The sequence below is a fragment of the Zeus faber genome, assembly GCF_960531495.2.
Source record: "Zeus faber genome assembly, chromosome: 13".
Classification (NCBI taxonomy): domain Eukaryota; kingdom Metazoa; phylum Chordata; class Actinopteri; order Zeiformes; family Zeidae; genus Zeus; species Zeus faber.
In genome coordinates, this window is record NC_137198.1 from 18,061,097 (window position 1) to 18,079,167 (window position 18,071).

The 18,071-nt window shown below is 48.3% G+C and overlaps 1 protein-coding gene across 1 annotated transcript; it reads right to left on the reverse strand.

Annotated features, from left to right (window-relative positions):
• Positions 1–238: 238 nt before the first annotated feature.
• Positions 239–17,974, reverse strand: clic4 (chloride intracellular channel 4). Its single transcript, XM_080012374.1, has 6 exons — positions 17,600–17,974; positions 8,136–8,245; positions 5,213–5,338; positions 5,012–5,118; positions 2,518–2,699; positions 239–1,823 (listed from the first exon to the last, which is right to left on the reverse strand). Exons 1-6 carry the CDS (start codon positions 17,666–17,668, stop codon positions 1,659–1,661), a joined length of 759 nt encoding a protein of 252 aa, XP_079868500.1. The 5' UTR covers positions 17,669–17,974; the 3' UTR covers positions 239–1,658.
• Between the last annotated feature and the right edge of the window lie 97 nt (positions 17,975–18,071).

The following is an 18,071-nucleotide window of genomic DNA, read 5'->3' on the forward strand; positions in this document are numbered from 1 at the left end:
TATTACTAAATTATCAAAATGTTATTACTTTATAAAATTACAATGCCATTTCTTTATAACATTTTACAATGTTATTATTCATTTATTGCCTTATTTAATCACAATATACAGTTTGTTTACAGGATAAATAAAGTATCATTTATCACATAAAGCATTTCTAGTCATTTACCTGTCAATGTAAAGTGATTTTCCGTTTTGTTTAAAGATGTCAACAAAAAGAAAAGAGAAACAAGCGAAATGGCCGGTTAAGGTTTATTTCAGTTCAATCAATACAGTTAAGAAAAAAAGAAAAAAAAAAAACAAGCTGTGACATAGCTCGTATATTTATTTGTACAACAACGCAGTGATATCTGAAAAGAACCGTCAGCAAAGAGAAAAGTAAGGCCAGAGAGGCATTTTTCATTCATTTATTATTATCTTTTACGAGACTAGACTGGCTAGAAACGGCCTACTTCCAAAAAAAGTTCAAACAGACAAATGTATAAAATTTACACACTGAACCTTTAGGAAAAAAAAACAAACATATTTACAATTTATTTTATTATTATTATTATTATTATTATTTTATCAAATTTGTTTCCGTAACAAATACGTAACTGGGAAAAAAAAAGAAAAAAAAGACGGCAAGTAGGCGAGCAGCCTCGGTGTCTATCTCATTGTTATTTTATTTTTTTTTAAATTATGTTTAAGTTGTAAAATCATCACTACTTTGGAGTCCATGTCCATGTCCAGTCCACGGCGGCCAACTGCTCAGCGGGTCAGTGTTTATTTCGGAGATTTTTTTTTTTAATTTGACACCGTAGGGTCTCCGAGCTACATATCCTTTGACTATTTTACGGATCTCAGGTTTACCTGAGCTGAGAATGTTCCTTCAAGCAGCCGGCGCGGGAAATATTTATAAAACCCATTAAAGTTGAAATTAAAGCTTTTTTTTTTTTTTTTTTTTTTTTTTTAGGAAATCAGAGCGTGGATACCAGGCGCACTTAGCTACAGTTTGACGGCCATTTTTCATTTATTTCCGCAACTTAACATTGAGAATAAAGCATATTTTCCACTTGATATGTCAACTCTAAAAGGGTTCTGGAGACTCCTAAACGGAGCGCTCAACACCGTTTGACGTCGGCCCTTTCGGCGAAACGAGGGACGGCGGATGAAGCCGCTCGTCGGGTGTCGAGGGGAAGAAGGAAGAGAGAAAAAAAAAAAAAAAAAAAAAAGCGGCGGAACGGACGGCGGGAAACAACACGAATCGGCGTTGGGACCTTTGGAGGTCAGAGAAGGTCGTCTGGAAGGTCACTTTATCAGGAGGCTTCGGACGCCGCCGAGAACCCCGCAGCGGAACAGAGGAGAAGAGGACGGAGGAGGGAGGAGGAAGAGGAGGAGAAGAAGAAGAAGCAATGGACGTTTGTCCAATCAACTGAGGAGTCCAAAAGTTCTTCATGAAAATCGGAGAGAAAAATGAACAAAACAACAAAAAGACTGGTTCATGCAGGGATGGATGGAGGGATGGATGGATGGTGGGATGGATGGATGGATGGATGTTTGGCTCTATGAAGCGAGAAGGAAAGAAGTCCATCTTTTTTTTTTTTTTTTTTGGTGAATGAGTGGGAACCCGGGAACCAGGGTGGAGCTGGAGTTGGAGGGCGGTGGGTGGGTGGGGCTTATTTGACCAGCCTCTTGGCCACGTCTGAGTAGGCGATCTCGATCTCCTTGTCGCTGGGGCAGGTGTTGGTGAACTCCTCGCGGGTGTAGGCGTTGTTCAGGTACTTCCAGATGGCCGTCATCTCCTTGGGGATGTCGAAACCCCGGTACTTCTTGGCCACCACCTGGAGGGGGTGGGGATTAAATGGCGCAAAAAAAAAAAAAAAAAAGATTATTCTTGGCCTCAATCTTGCTGAAGTTTGCCATTTCTATCGATTAGTTCAGATTCAGAACAATTATTCCACAATCCAGTGGGAATTAGTGACTCTTTAAACAACGAACAAGTTTGTAGGGAAAAAAAAAGGACTTGTTAATGAAGACTCTTAAATATTTAAATTGAAGTATGCTCAATAGATAGATAGATAGATAGATGGCAGCTCACATAAAAAAATTGACAATAATAGTAATAAGAATGAAAATGCAAAAGAATGGCACTTTGCAATAAACCTAAGAATTTGCTAAAATAATTGGTAATACACTATAAATGTTAAATTACCCCAAAACTTTGAAATAAAGAGTATTCAATAAAAAAACAAATAAACAGTTGACAATAACAGTTAAGTATTATGAATAAAAACTGAAAATACTGGCAATACACAAACCTAAAATCTACCCGGAAAATAGTAATACACAATGGATCGAAAATTAAACAAAAAAAAAATACAACAAACCTCAACAATAAATAATAGACAATAAACCTCTGTATCAACAATTCACACCATCAAAAATGGGAAGTTGTGTAAGTTTGCCCACGCATGAATGATTCAGACGGATCCTCCCTCGGGGTTGTATTTGGGATCACCGCCACGCCCGTCTCACCTTGACTATGTGCAGCTTGGGCAGCAGGTTGCAGTCCGCCAGCGTCATCTCGTCCCCGTCCAGGAACCTGCGGCCGGACACCTTCACGTCCTCGATGCTGTTGTGGTCGATCTCGTCGGGCAGCGGCGAGCGCAGGTACTCGTCCAGCTTCTGCAGGGTCTTCAGCAGCCCCCGCTCCAGAGCTGCAAGGAAAAAATAAAAACAAAAACAAAACGAACACAGTAATTGCGGGTGTGCGGCGCAGTGAACGCACGCGAATGTGGTATGTGAATGCAGGGCCCGGCTCTTCCTATAGGCGCCATAGGCATCCCCGGGGGGGGGGGGGCGGGGGCGCGGAGGCGGAGTGATCGGGGCACAATTTGCACACCTGTCTCCCTCTCAGACGGTACCGACGGTGCCAAGACGCGATCGACGCGCCGAAACAGTGCGTTTTTATTGTAGATGTAGGTTATTTTATTTTACCCCGTTTCCTTATGGAACAAAACAAGCACCGTGCGTAATGGGGACACTTTCTCCGTCGCTTGCCCTCCCCCACCACTCGACAGTTTGCCTAGAGTATAAAAATGGCAAAGTCGCGGGAAAGTCGCCACCGATACCCGCGTCTTAATAGTCAGAATACTGCAAATTCAAGGGCTTTCATCAGCGGGCCATACTCATTTGGTATTGGTGACTGAACAAACATTTATTTCAATGAAAATCTTCCGAGATTGGCACAAAAAAAAAAAAAAAAAGAACGAAAGAAAGAGGCTTCACATTTGATTAAATCGTGGTCCATAAAAGCGTTTAATGGAATTTATTTTCCGAACAGGGCTGGAGTTTAAAGACTTTCCTCCCGAGGAGTCTAACCGCCGATAGTCTAAAACTTCTCAGGACGGTTGGAGTCAGTTTTGGTCGTAAAATTTTACTGCCACATAATTGAATTCTAGGATAAGTTAACAGCCACATAATTCAAGGCTGGGAACTGCTTTCAGGAAATATCATGCAGTGTTATTTAAATTCTTAACAGATTGACTATTTTGCACTTTCCTCGACAATGAAGCAGCTACTTGATGGTTTGCTTTGTTTCCAATCTCGACCAGGCGCCTTGGAAAACACTACATTTATGCATCACTTATAACCTGCGTTGTATATCGATCCCTCGTTTGACATACCTGCAGAAGTATGTATGTTTCCACACACAGCAACTACAGATGCTACTTGTAAACTATTTTGAGCCTGATCACATTCCCTTTCATCAGAGCTTCATTCTATAAGCCAATCAGGTGACACTTTGGTAACAGCAGGTTAATAAAAGTCGTCACCTGCTTTACCATCTGCCAAAATAAATATACTCCAGTGGGAATCGAACGCCGGGGGAAGCGCCTACGACGTACGACTTCTACAAAGTTCTACGACAATGCCTTAAATGAATCAATTTATTAGTATGTTTTTTGGATTAACTCTGAATGGTCTATGGGGATAGAGGTAAGAGGTAAGAGGAAGAGCTGTTCTCACATATGCAGTGGCAGCCTGGTTTGTGGTCATGAGACATCATTTAATTTTGATGGCTTAAAATAAATAAATAAACAAATGAAGCATTTCTGAAGCAATGCACTTCTGAACCACACAGGGGCAGCATTGGATTTAGAGAAACACCCTCCTGTACTGCTGGGGTTATAAAGGCTGTGGATTTCATTTCAATCTTTTAACAGCAGGATACATATTTTTTTTGGAGGGGTGGGGGTGACAGATGCCAAATCAATGATTCATGTGTAGAGATTAATAAGAAGCCTACGATTGTTGGGAAATATGTGACTAACCTTCCAGTTTGCGGCAAATATTTTTTCTGACGTAGTAGAAGGAGCGCATTTGTGCTTCAGAAGTATGCTTATCAACCAGACATGAGATTTCGGCCTCATAACTGTTGACACTGTCGACTGGCTGGCATCAGGGCTCCACAGACACGGGGGATTAATATTTCTCTAAAGGTTTTTATGGACTGAATGTCAAACATCTAGAACTCTTCATATCTGGAGAAAAGGTTGGCCTGGTATGCCTTATCTGGGAAGTCATTGTCATTTCTTATCTGCTTCATATATATATATATATATATATATATATATATATATATATTTTTTTTTTTTTAAATATGGTCCTTTCTGAGACCGTCGAGACAAAGGAAGCCTCTGGACAGTGCCGGGCGTGTACCAGGACGGTTGGTGAGTGAGTGAGTTAGCAAGCGAGTTAGCAAGTGAGATTGGGAGATGGGGGGGTGAGGGTGTCAGGAATGGCCCTGCAGACAGAGCGAAGCCGCTCGGCAGAACAAAAGCCTTGTGTTTCCCCCGTGTCATGCCACACTCTGCCTCGGCCGCCCAATCGTCACCGGGCTACCTACGTTGCCCGGCAACCGGTAAACTCTCCCTCGTCTCCGCCGCGCCACAGTCGGAAGGAGACTGGGGTCACCGCTCCGAACACACTCGCAGGAGAAAGCAGCCGCCGGCGCTTTCTTACTCACCCTCGTTGCCGTCTGGTTTGGAGTTCTTGATGAAGGCGGAAAACTTGGCGAAGATGTCCATGCCGGCCGTGTTGGACTCCGGGTGCCTCGCGCCGAGCTTAGCGAACCTACACACACACACACACACACACACACACAGTTACAAATTTGACCCCTGATAAAGGGGGTGAAAAGTGCTTCCCGTGGGGAGGGGGGACTCACTTGGGCGGGCTGAGGACGTCCTCCAGGAACTCCTCGATCTTGTTGACGTCGGTCTTGACCTCACCGTTGAAGGTGATGAAGGGCGGGTGCGTGCCGGGGGCCAGGTTCTGGAGGTCCGCCGGCTTCCTGGAGGACACCGCCAGGACGGAGGAAGTTAAACTCACCGAGCCAGACGCCCATCAAAAAGTACTTCAATTGAAACAGGTTTTTTTTTTTTTTTTTTTTTGGTTTTCCGGGACGATATGAGGATGGAGGAAGTCGAAAGAGCTTACTGACTGATTCATCTGACAGGGATATGGTTGCATTTCATTATATTTAAATTTCTGTTGTAACTGGACACCACTGCAAATGAGGATTCTTCTGCAATGGTTTTTCGGGAAGGAAAGCATTTCCTTGTGGCCGGAATGGAATTCATTAAAAAGGAATATACATGAAGATTTCAAGTGTGGTTTCTATTGATGGGAGTGCCCACTTTTTTGTATTTGTTTTAAGAATTCCCTTGTTCCTTCAATCCCAAGATCCAGATTTATGTTCACTTGCACAATCTTAGTACTTGTAACTTTCACTTCCATTGACTGGAGCTGGTTTTCCCCTTGCAGGGCTGACCTTACTGCGTGGATGAATGTGTGGCAGCGGGTGAAACAGAGGTATTCATGTAACATGCCGGAGCGACTAGAAAGCATGAAATAAATGCAGTCCTTTTCTCACTACTTGCTTTAGTATTAATATGTAGAATATAGAACATTACCGGGTCAAATATTGTCTGTTTTTTTTTACAGAGATGCGTGTTAGAGGTCTCTAACTGAGGAAAATCTATTAGTCAATTGTTTTTTTTCGGTGTTGACCTAAAACGAAATCTACACTGGTCAGATCAGAGCTCTGCATCGGCGAATAAGCTTTGGATCCATGTTTCTGATGGGAACTGAACGACAGATCCACGGTTACGATTATCTGTGGGCTCTACTTCGAGGGCTCTCCCGGGTCAGCGGTGGGCTCGGGCCTCTTGTCGGCGTGGCGTTCCGTGCCGTTGTACCAGGCTGCTCCGCTCCAGAACCAGCCAGCCCTTGTTCCTCACTGGCCGAAACTATTTATGACTGCGTGTTTGCATTCCTATCGCTTCGCAGCGCTGCGAGTCGGCACATTTTGTTCCAGATGTCTCAGGCGGGGCCAGACATGACAAACACACACAAATGAGCATGTGCTGAACGACAGCGCGCAGGCCAAAATATCCAAAAGGAACATGAAACCCGATACCACCGAGGCCTTATTCGCGGGAGCGCAGTTCTCACTTGACAAATGTTTAACATTCAGTGACAGATGCTGTCTCTGGAAACCTCTTTTTTTATCTCGCACAGCTACTCACAACCCGACATCAAATCTTTCGGTAGAGACACTGGTGTAAAGCCGCAGTGCAAACGGCTCATGCAGTTGGTTTTGGGACATTTCAAAGGCAGGAAAAAAAAAAGAACAGGAAGCGGTATTAAGTAGTTGCCATGAAAACAGGAAGCGGCACTCTTGCCTCATGGCAGCCCGGAGGAGGAGGGCGGGAAAAGGAGAATTCTCTGGAGATCAGAATGGAGGAGAATGAGTTTTTGTGTTGCCCGGTGAAGGCCGTTTTTGTTCTGGTTTTTATTTAGAAAAACAAAAACAACAACAAAAAAAACAACAACATAAAAACAAGAGCGGGGCCGCGTTTAAGACATGTGGCTTCACACAGAAATATTAAAGAGCCCCATTGATTTGGTAAAACAGAAGCAAAAGAAAAAAAGGCTCTGAAGCCCTCACACCAGCCGAACAAAGCCTTGTTTGAGTAGCAAGGGGTAAACAGACACTGCTAAGTGGGCGGACATCCTCCAATGCCTTCTGCAGGACCTCCGCAGCCTGCGTTTTGTGTTACGCACCCGCCGCACCGTGTCGGGGTGGGACACACACACACACACACACACACACACACACACACACACACACACACACACACACACACACACACACACACACACACACACACACACACACACACACACACACACACACACACACACACACACACCTCCCTCTGCTTGTAAACGTATTTAAAGAAAAAGGTGGAGTGCCCTAAACATAAAACTCTGCGACTGTTATGTTGGGCCCCGTCCGCCGGAGGCGTCGGCTAAACTGGGAGCAGGTGAGGACCGCGCACTGACGTCGGTCTCCATGTCAAACACAGATGATAAAAAAACAGTCCCCATGGCAACAAGGGGGTGGGGTTCCATCTGATGACGCCTGAAAGTGATCTGCCGCTCACCGGTCCCGGCCTCGGAGGTGGAATAAAATAATAATAAACGATTTGATGGCTATTTCGATGACTAACGCAGAGGGAAACCTGAAGTGCCCCGAGAAGGGGAATAAAAAAGAAGGAAGAAAAAAAAAACAAGAAAAACTGGAATCAAAAATTGAAAGACAATCCCTGTTTTTGTTCCAGTTTTGTGTTTATCCTCCACGGTAAAGTCGTGGGGAAAATGACATGTTACGCCTCCAAGCTCTCGGCAGGAAGTGAGCGGAGAGCTCGCTCCCTGAAATAGCCTCCCCAGGGTTTATTTTTCCTCCCGAAATCTCTCCGACTTGGAAGAGGGTCATGGGAAAACCAAATAAGCGGGTGGCCGGCGTGCCGGGTGGATGAGGCCGGATCAAAAGCGCTCGCCGGCCCGCTAAGGTCTGGTTGCAGGGAGGGTGACGCCCAGGAAAGTTCGGGGGAGAACGGTGTGAACAGAGAAGCAGGAGGGCAGAGGAGCAGTTGCTGGTGGTGAACACACTCGTCAGAGTGCAAGAGGAGGAAGGAGAGGAAAAAGGGGTGTCAAAGAGGAGGAGGAGGAGGAGCACATTGGGGAAAAGGGATCAGGGAGGAGGGTGCAAGCCAGTAAGGGCTTAGCGGCTGCTGACTCACCTCTTGAGGTCTACTGTGGTGACGTTGAAGACCACTCCTTTCAGCCACAGGATCATGAAGAGCCTCTGCGAGAAGGGGCAGTTCCCGATGCTCTCGCCATCGCTCCCCGCCTGGACGAAGGAAAGAAAAAAAAAAAAAAGAAAATTTAGGCATTAGCCGCGTTGCAGGTAATGACAAACAGGCGCAAACGCTTTTTCTTGTGACCGACTTGAGTGCACAGGAGAGGAAGGAGCTGAGATGCGGACGCTTCGCACCGATTAGATGATCGGAAGCAGAAAAACACGCAGAGAGAAGCCGAAGCCCCGGTTCTAAAAAATAAAAATAAAAAAAAGTGATCTGTGAAAAAGTGAGTCCTGAGTGAGCCATAAATGAGAAAAAAATATCATAAAATGTCCTGATGGTTTACGAATCACGTTGTACAGCCGGTGCTTGGAGGGTTCTTCACAATCCCCTCACCCGGAGAGGGCCCTTTTGAGACAAGGACTCTTTCACAAACACGTGCACACACCACAGGCTGGCCTCTGGCAAACTGCAGAGGGAGTGTAAAAAAGGGGGCCCCCCTTGTCTGAAACTCTTCAGTGCACTTCCCGTCCATTTACTCCGCGCCGCTAATGTCCCGGTGTAAGAGGAACACTCTGAAGTGATTAGAGGTCGGGTTGTTTCTCCGTTTCCCGTTCACTTAGAAACACAAATCTAAGCGGAACGGGGGGCGAGGGAGACGTCGTGGGATAGGAGAGACGGCGCGGCGAGTCCTCCAGCCAAACGGCGAAACGTTTCTGTCGGAACAAACACGCTTTGAAATAAGCACGCTTTAAGAAGACTGGGTATTAGAGACTTGTTTGGCTGGAGCACAGTCCTCCATCTCATTTCGGGGTGAATATAGTGGAACCTACGTCAGAGGTCCCAATTTGACGAACAGAGCGCTGTGCGGCACCACGGCGAGACCGGCAGCAGAGTTCCCTCCCTCAAGAAACCAAATTCATTCCAATTATTTGGAATCGGGTCAAATCTGTGGTGCCATTCACGGTCACAATGGTAAAGCCACAAAAAAAAGCATTCCAGGGCGCTCTGGCTCCCTCGCGGAGCCGCTCGGCTCATTTGAAACCTTGGGCACCGCGGCCCTCTGGAAACATCTCAAGTCCTGCGCGATCGATTTAGCGCGGGAGGATGACGAGCTGACAAAGGACGCAGTGACAAGGTGTACGACGTACGTCCACCGAAGAATGTGCGGCATTCATCTATTTACAAGAGCGGGGGTGTGGACAGTCGAACAACGGGACGCGTCTCGAAAATTCTGTCCCGCCGCGGTTGGAAGACGTGAAAAAGGCGTTGAGGTCTCTTCTTTTTAGTCTTTACTGCCCTCCCCTCCACTGGGTCAGCCTCTTTTTGGGCTGACCGGCTCTGACATGCAAGCGTGCCGAAAGGTTTAATTCTGAACCGACCCATCTCATCCTGCAGACACTTCGCAAAATGGTTCGGCGGCACAGAACGTCAAAATATATCCTTGTGGTATCTTATCAAGAACCGAGACGCATCAATAGACAAGGGCCCGAAACGTCCTCAATGGAGGACGTTGTTTTGGTGCCGCATCCCTCCAGTCGCTGGCTGGTTGCTTAGTGTGGACAGTGGAGCTGCTGTTGTTTCCTTTGTGACGGCCGGTAGGGTGGCTCCGTTTGATCTGCGTACTAGCTCCCCATTGTGCTGGGACCGTCCTCTCCCGCTCCCGTCCCTCTCTTCCCCTCCGAATCCAATATCTGAAAAGGGCTTGGATTAGATCTCTGCCTTTGTTCTGGAGATGATTGTTCCCTCGTCGCCCGACATGATTCAACTCCTCTATCTGTAAAAGAAAAAGTCAAATCTGGGCGCATCACCATCACTGAGCCCGCATTAGTCGCCTAGGGGACGCAAAAGACATCAATGGGCTCAAGCAACCCCCCACCCCCGACCGCTACACCTGCAGAGAGATCCATTCATGTTTGTTGTCTGACTGTTCCCATAGAGACGGCCAGACAGGTATAACACAGAGAGCGCACGGCGTGGAGAAGATGTACAATTCCCAGGTAGCCATTGAACCATAGAACACAGTTTTCCCACTTGCAAATGAAGGGGGGCGGTCGAGGGGGCTAACGCGGAGGCTGCAGCAGCTGAGAGAGACGTCGCCTTTTTAAAAGTTTCAGTCCGCCCAAGGGCGGCGACTCCCTCTCTGCTCCTTTTGTGTCGCGCTGCTACCCTCTGCCGCAGTCTGCAGCGAGGCAGACGTGCGGCAAAGAAAGCGATAGCACGGAGCGGCTGCGGAGAGGGAGAGAGAGAGAGAGAGAGAGAGAGAGAGAGAGAGAGAGAGAGTTTCTGAGCAAGATGTGAATCAACGGATGAGAAACGTCAGCTTAGGGGTCGTCGGCGAGAAAGACGTAGCTCTAAATGAATGCAAAAGCTGTGAAGAAGCCCAAGTCGCCTCCTGCATTATTCGCCAGTTACAAAAGCGGTTTGGCGCGCGCTCACCACCGGCCCCCCGCCCCCCTCGTCCATGGCCCCTCGCTGCAACCGGAGGGGGAGGGGAGTAGAAAAGGGCCCGATGGAGGGAGAGGAGGGAGAAACTATTCCAGAAATGTCCTGTTACAGAGGAGGCGGGGAGGGGAGGGCTGCTTTGTTTAGATTGGGAGACGACGCTCGGTGGAGCTGCAGTTACCGCCGCCTCCGGCCTGACGCGACGCCGAAGGTGTACGCGCGCGACGACCTCGAGCGAGCGACGTTCGGCCGGAAAGAGAAGCCTCAGAGCGACGCCACAGAAACACGACCATCTAAACACGATAATAACCCCTTTGGAGAGGTTCTCAGAGAAGGGCACCCGGGAGCCGCCCGTAGCCCTATAACATCCTCTCGCACCTCAGCATTATTGCACCGATGTGTTCAGAAGGAGCTTTCGGAGGGCCCTTCACACGGCAACAACACAGAGGGGGACGTTTGTGGAGCATTCCACACTGACTTCTGACTGGGAACTGTATTTGAGGGGGCGTGGGAGGCTTTCCATGCCCATTTCAATAATATTCTTCCGGAAAAATGTATCAGTTAATGAACGGAGTAAAATCCTGACCTGGCATACAAGCAGCATGACGCGGTATGCTTAGCGCCACCCGTGTGGTACGTGTGTAACACAGCTTGTGTGAAGAATGACTCGCGGGCGACGGATTCCGCCGAGGTTTTATCTGAAATTAATTACGTCAACAGATGTGCAGTACACATGGACAAAAATCCACACACACAAACACGATGGGGAGTGTGAGTCATGATTAAGTTAAAGGATGTGATCTCGGAGTCAAGGCAACGACAGTTCGGGCCCCACCGCGATACAATGGGACTTCGGTCACCCAATGGGCCACTCATCTCCTGAAAAGCACACTCCTGAACAAACACACACACACAGACACACACAGTGAGGTCATACTCCCTATCACTTCCACTTTTACTTTGCCTGATTAGAGTGCTGATGTCATGACAAAACCGTGCGCATGTTGGAGCCGACGGAGCCGGGTCTCAGCCTATTATCTCCAAGGTGACACCGTCGTGTAGGAGACGGAGCTATTCTAATCATGTACACTTAAGACAGCCCTCATCACTGTATCGAAACCAAACTACTTCAACTAAAATCCATGGAGGGGATCCAAGTTGGTCTGGTCTTCGCTCATAGCCTAATTTTAGTAACATGATTGGGCGGGCCGTTCCAGCAAGTTCAGGCCACACTTTGACCGAATAAGGAGCTGACTGGCTAGCCAGCGCAGCTGCCTTCTTCCTCTGGCTTTCAGACGCAGCAGGAATGTCCTCTGGGAGGGGGCGGCCATGGAAACATCACAGTAACACCTCTAGCCATTTGCTGGACAGGCATTCAGACAACGCTGGGAGGGAAGTGAGGACACATTGGGAATATAGGCACAAACACTAGGAGGCTTAGGAGGAAGAACAAGCAAAGGGAAAATGTACCCATTCATAACAATATCAATATTAACACTGTGTATCTTAATGAAACGCACAAGCAAGTCCACCAGTGCACTGTATAAGGAGTGAAAACCCGGGCACCTTGATTTCATTGAGTCTTTCCTCTCAATGCCGCCCCAGGATCCAAATGAGGAACAATTGGCTTTACTGTACTGGGGTAAGGCTGAGGGTGGCTCCCTGTCCGTGGTCACAGAGGTGAGTGTGCGGAGGACTCAGACCCCGGTGGAACATGGAAAGACTTATTTCTCTTCTCGGTGTGGCTATGACTCAGGCTGACGTCACCGAGTGGAAAAATCACATCTTCCAGGGACACAGACTGGGCCTACTGTTTTGGAGAACATTAGTTTGGTCTTGGCTGCCGTGGAAGGCTCGCAGACTGAAAACCAAAAGGATCTTAGTGGATAAACGTACAGCAGCCATGATGTGATTCAATACTAATCTCAATGTTGTTATAATCCCTCATATTGGAGTCAACCCTTGTGTAAGACAAGGTTTATAGAAAACATAGGAAGAGCAAGCGGAGGACACACGTCCAGCGCGTCCCGTGGGAAATAAGTGTGAACGATCAACCGGCTGTGAGTGCTGGTTCCAAGGCAAACAAAGCCTCATACGGAGCTCTGCATCAGCACTGTAACCACACACACAAACACACACCCACACACACACACGCACGACCTGGGTTGCGTGTCTACACATACACATGCACAGCGACACATCCTATAGAAACTGACCCCTTCTCATCACATGATGACACATTTGTTGACTAGACGATAAGATTCCCCCTGCTCTCCGGAGGATTCCCCAAGGCCGAGGCAATCGTCTAGACGGCTATGATCCTGCTTTGGCACCGATATACACCAGCGCTAGGCTTGTGTCCGACTCGCCAAATAGACATGGCTGCAAAGCCAGCATCACGGCCAAATAAATAAGCATTTGCCCTCGTTGTTGATTCTGTGCGGAAAGCCGGTCAGACTGGTCAACTGCCAGGCCTGCTCACCGTCCACAGACTAATCGAATACACCTTGTACGATACATCGTGAAGAGGAAACCCCTCAAAGCCCTCCAGGAACAGCTCATGCACAAAGCTAAGACTAGTGCGCACACACACACACACACACACACACACACACACACACACACACACACACACACACACACACACACACACACACACACACACACACACACACACACACACACACACCATGTAAAATAGGTTCCTCAAATTCTCTAGATCTGAAAACATATTGGGTAACACTATAACCTTAGGGTCATAGTAAGATCACTGGAATGTTTAAAAAAATAAAACATAAAAATAAATAATAATAATCACATGCAAAAACCATGGGACTTTCGCCTTCACCACAAGCGCAGCAACAAGTGATGCCCACGCGGCACACTCGAATGACCCCGCTGTCGCGATGGGGTTGGCCCTGGCTCATCTGCAGAATGTCCAGCTCTACTGCCGGGTTTCAAAAGAAAGAGATGTTCTCGGTGAATAGCTAGATCACTTCAGGTTCTGGAAATCGGTGAGAATGGCGAAACGCGGCGTCAGGTAGGCCCTGATATCCTAGCCACCGCGGTCAGACGGTCCTTGTGTCGCTCGTTTTACTTGGATGAGGCTTCGAAGAACGCGGCACGTGAAACCTAAGTCGTTGGGGCTGTCGTGGCTGATTGGGTTACACAGGCCCTGCGAGGTGGATTCCACTAGCTTCTGGGGTCACACCCTCTCATGGTGAAATGACGCCACAGCGGTTGGTTCTTCTTCAGTGCGTCGTGATCTGGTTCATGGCATTTGCTTCATCAGGTTCTTAGCCCATTAGTTACAGTGCAAAGGGGTTAAGACGCCCAGAGCAACTAACTCAGAGAGCCTAGTCCAGTTATTCGTCTGAATCGGCACAGAATTGCGTTGTCAGGTCCCTCGGGCCAATGTCCACGGTGCATAACAAGAGCCCACAGCTACAGAAAAGCACAGAAATCCACTACAGCAACAAGCCATTGATCTTTATCCCCAAACTCATTATGCTGACCGCAGCACTGTCCAAGCTGCTTGGGAAAGATTTTAAAAAAACACCTCTTATGCATTTTTTTCTTCTTCCACATTTAAAAAACAAAAAGACAATGGCTGATGATGGCACCAAAGAGAAAATAACACATTATTCAAAGACGAAAGGCTGAATGTAAACAAGAGGCAAATTCTTCCTGACATGAAGTCAGAAAGAGTGGCGAGCACACTTATGTTTATTTGCAGGTTGTAAATGAAGAGTTGGACTTAGAGCCACCAGACTATAATTCATGGTATGTTAATCAAGGATCAATATTCCACTAATTAAAAAAAATAAAAATAAAAAGATCACACTGAAATCCCACGAGGTACACTTATGCCACATCGTCACATGGTTTCGCTGATAGCACAGTATATGACATGAGCCGCATTTCAGCATTGTCTTAAAAGTGATGACGCCCGTCAGCCTGAATGCCCACAGCAGGGTTAACAGTTTGTGACCTTCGGGATGTTCACCCAAGTCATCGCTTTAGGATCATTGCTTTGCGAGGCCAAACCCTGGTTTATTACCGGGTGCAATCACTATGGTTACCATTGCATTCTATGGGGCAACATACTAAACATATCCAGCTCCCTTATCTCATCCATTGTAAAGTCATAACAGAACTGTTAAAGCGTTTACTGGTGTTGCTCCTAAACTGTCGGCGGGTGTGAGCATCTGCCTTCACTATGGATATTGTGACCGTGGCAGCTATACGGAAAATAAATATTCAAACTAGAGATGACGTCCGTTTTCCCCCGTCTGGACTCATCCGCGTTCTGAACACCTTTCACATAGAGCATAAAAGACTGACTTCCTCAGAGCAATAAAGAAAGAATGAACCCGCTCTTCGACGTCCAGACATAATTTAGCCGAACACCCTACACCAATTTCAACAGGAAGTGTTGCAGTCTGTAAGAGAGAGCGCATGTGGAAGTGGATGGCATTTATTTGGCTCACTTAGGTGAGGAGACGACACAGGGTCAGAGAAGTAACCGGATTCCAGCTGGGGTTGGGATCCAAGAGAGTACGTGCAAACGTGCGTTCAAACCCCAAGTTGTTTCACGCAACAATAATCGACTAAATACATTTGGTTTATTGCGTGCCTTTAAGGGATGGTCGGAATAATATAATCTGCGTCTGAAAAAAATTTACAGAAGACTTGGACTTCCAAATTGCCACGTTGGCGGCTTTGTGCAGAAAAGCCAGAAGAGCTATAGATTGCGGTGGTGGTGGTGGTGGTGGAGGAGGGTCAAAGCAATTTCCAAAGCAAGGCCACTCACTGCAGGCTTAGCGCTCATGTGTATAGAACAATATCTTATCTGCACTCCTGCAGGGGTGGGGGAGGGTCAAGGTTTTATTCTTCCTCCGTACCACTAGTCATCGGGCTCTTTCTCAAGTGTGGGCAATAAAACATTGACTATAGACAGGGTCAGCACTACCAGCATCCAGACATGGGAACAATCGAAGGTGTTCCCATAGCGATCTGGCAGCAGCCCCTGTAAACACTGCAGCTGGATATAGAGCTGGCAGTAACATCCCAATAGTGCCACAATCTAGGACACTCAGCTACTTTTAGTGACTTCCCAGTGCCCCAGTAGCTCCATCTTAATCCATGCGGCGATGATGGCAACGAAGGCCACAGAGGGATGTACAGTATAATCAAGCTCTTTTTTTTTTTTTTTTTTTTTACTGTGCCGCGCCGCCCTGACAGATCTGACAAACATCTAAGTGGCAATGCACACGGAGCTCGTTATCAGCCGTTTCCAGACGCCGTAGCCTGGCACCTATGGCAACCTGAGCGACGTCTATGGTCTCCCCGCCGGCAGTGTTCACTACAGTACGGCGGTGGATAATGACAAGACGAGCAGGGGCGTTAACCGCGGACGCAGGTGTGTCAGCGCGCCGGCAAACTACGCAGGGAGACCCCCGGAAGACAAGAGAGGGCGCATAGCCCGACACGGACCGACTGCACGAGAACACGCCCGAAGAGGCCGAGCCCTGGTCCCTCCGGTTCTGGGAGGGGGCGGTGGGAGCGCAGCGCCATCCGTCCGCCCACATGTGCAAACCTCACAGGGCCCCGGGATGATGTAATCTGCTCCCGTGGACGGCAAGGGGTGGTTAGAGCAAGAGCCCGGGCTGCTTCATCCCCAACGGTTTCACCCGCGGAGCGAGGGGCCCGCAGCTGCGGGGGGGGGGGGGGGGGAGGGAGGACCACCCGGCTCGGACAATGCCTTCCACCGCTCGCCTCCAAAACAAAAGGATTATATCTCAGGAGTACATAGGAAGAACTGCCTGTAGTCCGTCTTATTTTAGGATCACTATCAGTTCACCGTCCCTATTGCACTTTGTCCATTTGAGGAAGCCTTTCCAAGGCAAAGGGGTTAAAGCACAAAATATTAATTCTTTATAATAAATAAAGCTGATCACTTGATTATTTATTGGTATATTATTGTTAATGCATTGACATATCTTGGCCATCACGGCTTGGGTTTAGTACATTTGGGTGTAAAGGAAGCATCGAGCTTATCTGCGTCTTCATTTTGTACATTTGGTTTGGAATCAACCCCCCAGCGGGCGGGCGGGCCGGCATGCTGCCCCCTCCTCGTATCTGCGCTCCGCCAGTTTCCCGCCCAGCGGAGCAACAGGCCGAAGAAAGGGAGAAACCAGCCAGTCCTGACGCCACAACCTCCCCGCTCCCATCCCTGCCGGGCTCAGACATGACACGGGATCACCGGGTGACGTCCCGCGGCTCGTCTCAGCGCCCGGGGTGGCTCGTTTTGACTCGATGTATCGCGTGGACATTATTATTATTATTATTATTATTATTATTATTTTTAATTAGAGCGAGTTGACAGGGGATAAGAGCGGGATCACACCTCCTTCACCAGAATACAGTCGCACGTTGTAGGGAGGCTCCGATCACAAACAGCCGCAGGGAAGTAATTCAACTTTATGGAGACTGTTTCCAGTCTTAAGATCCTCCAGACTAGATGTTACCTCAGCACCAAGGGGTTCGAATCCAAAATCCAATATTTATGCTCCATTACGAGAGACCTTCTCGGCCGTTCCACGGTCTAACAAAAACCTCCCGCCGGCACCACCGGCCCACCCCTCCCCAACGTCACGTCGCCCCATCCGGACGGGGTGCGTGTGTTTTTACACCTCGCCGCGGACAGGGGAGGGAGGCCGGGGCTCCGGCGGCGCCGTGGCCCCGCGGGGAGCACATGGCGGCCGGGGAGATGATCCGCGCCGAGGCTGTGATGCGGCGAACAAAACCGGTGTAGCTGCCCGAACTAAACACGTCGGGGTAAAAAAAGAAACCCACACACACCTTATTTCCACGAGGTGTAAAACAAATCCCGAGATGGGAGCGTACGTTGATCCGACATAAAACTTTTCCCCCCGGACCCCGGAGCCGCCTCTTACCTTCACGAAGAGCTCGATAACGGGCTCGTTGTCCGCCTTGATCCCGTTCTGCGGGACCGACAGAGACATTTTTTGGGGGGGGGGTGGGGGGTGGGGGAGAGGAGGGGGATTAGTATTGATTTATCTAGTGTTGGTCGCCGCTACCACGCCCGGTTTTAAGCTCGGTCTCTTTTTTTTTTTTTTTGTTGTTTCGTCTCCACGGCTCGCGGGTGTTCTTTATCCGGGTCCGTCCAGCTGGGAAGAGGCTCCGGTTCTCACGCCGATTAGAAGAGGGAAAAAAACCCACCGAAAAACAGAAGAGCGAGCTTTCACTAGAGACGCTTTCTTTACCGAGATCCGCGAGCTACACGGTCATCGTGCGACCGTGAGGGTTGGTTCACTTCTGGCCAGCGATTGGGAGAGGAGGGAAGAAGCAACGGGAACGAGCTGTGATGTCATCCGTGGAGAACGTGGATGTGGGCAGGGTCTGGGT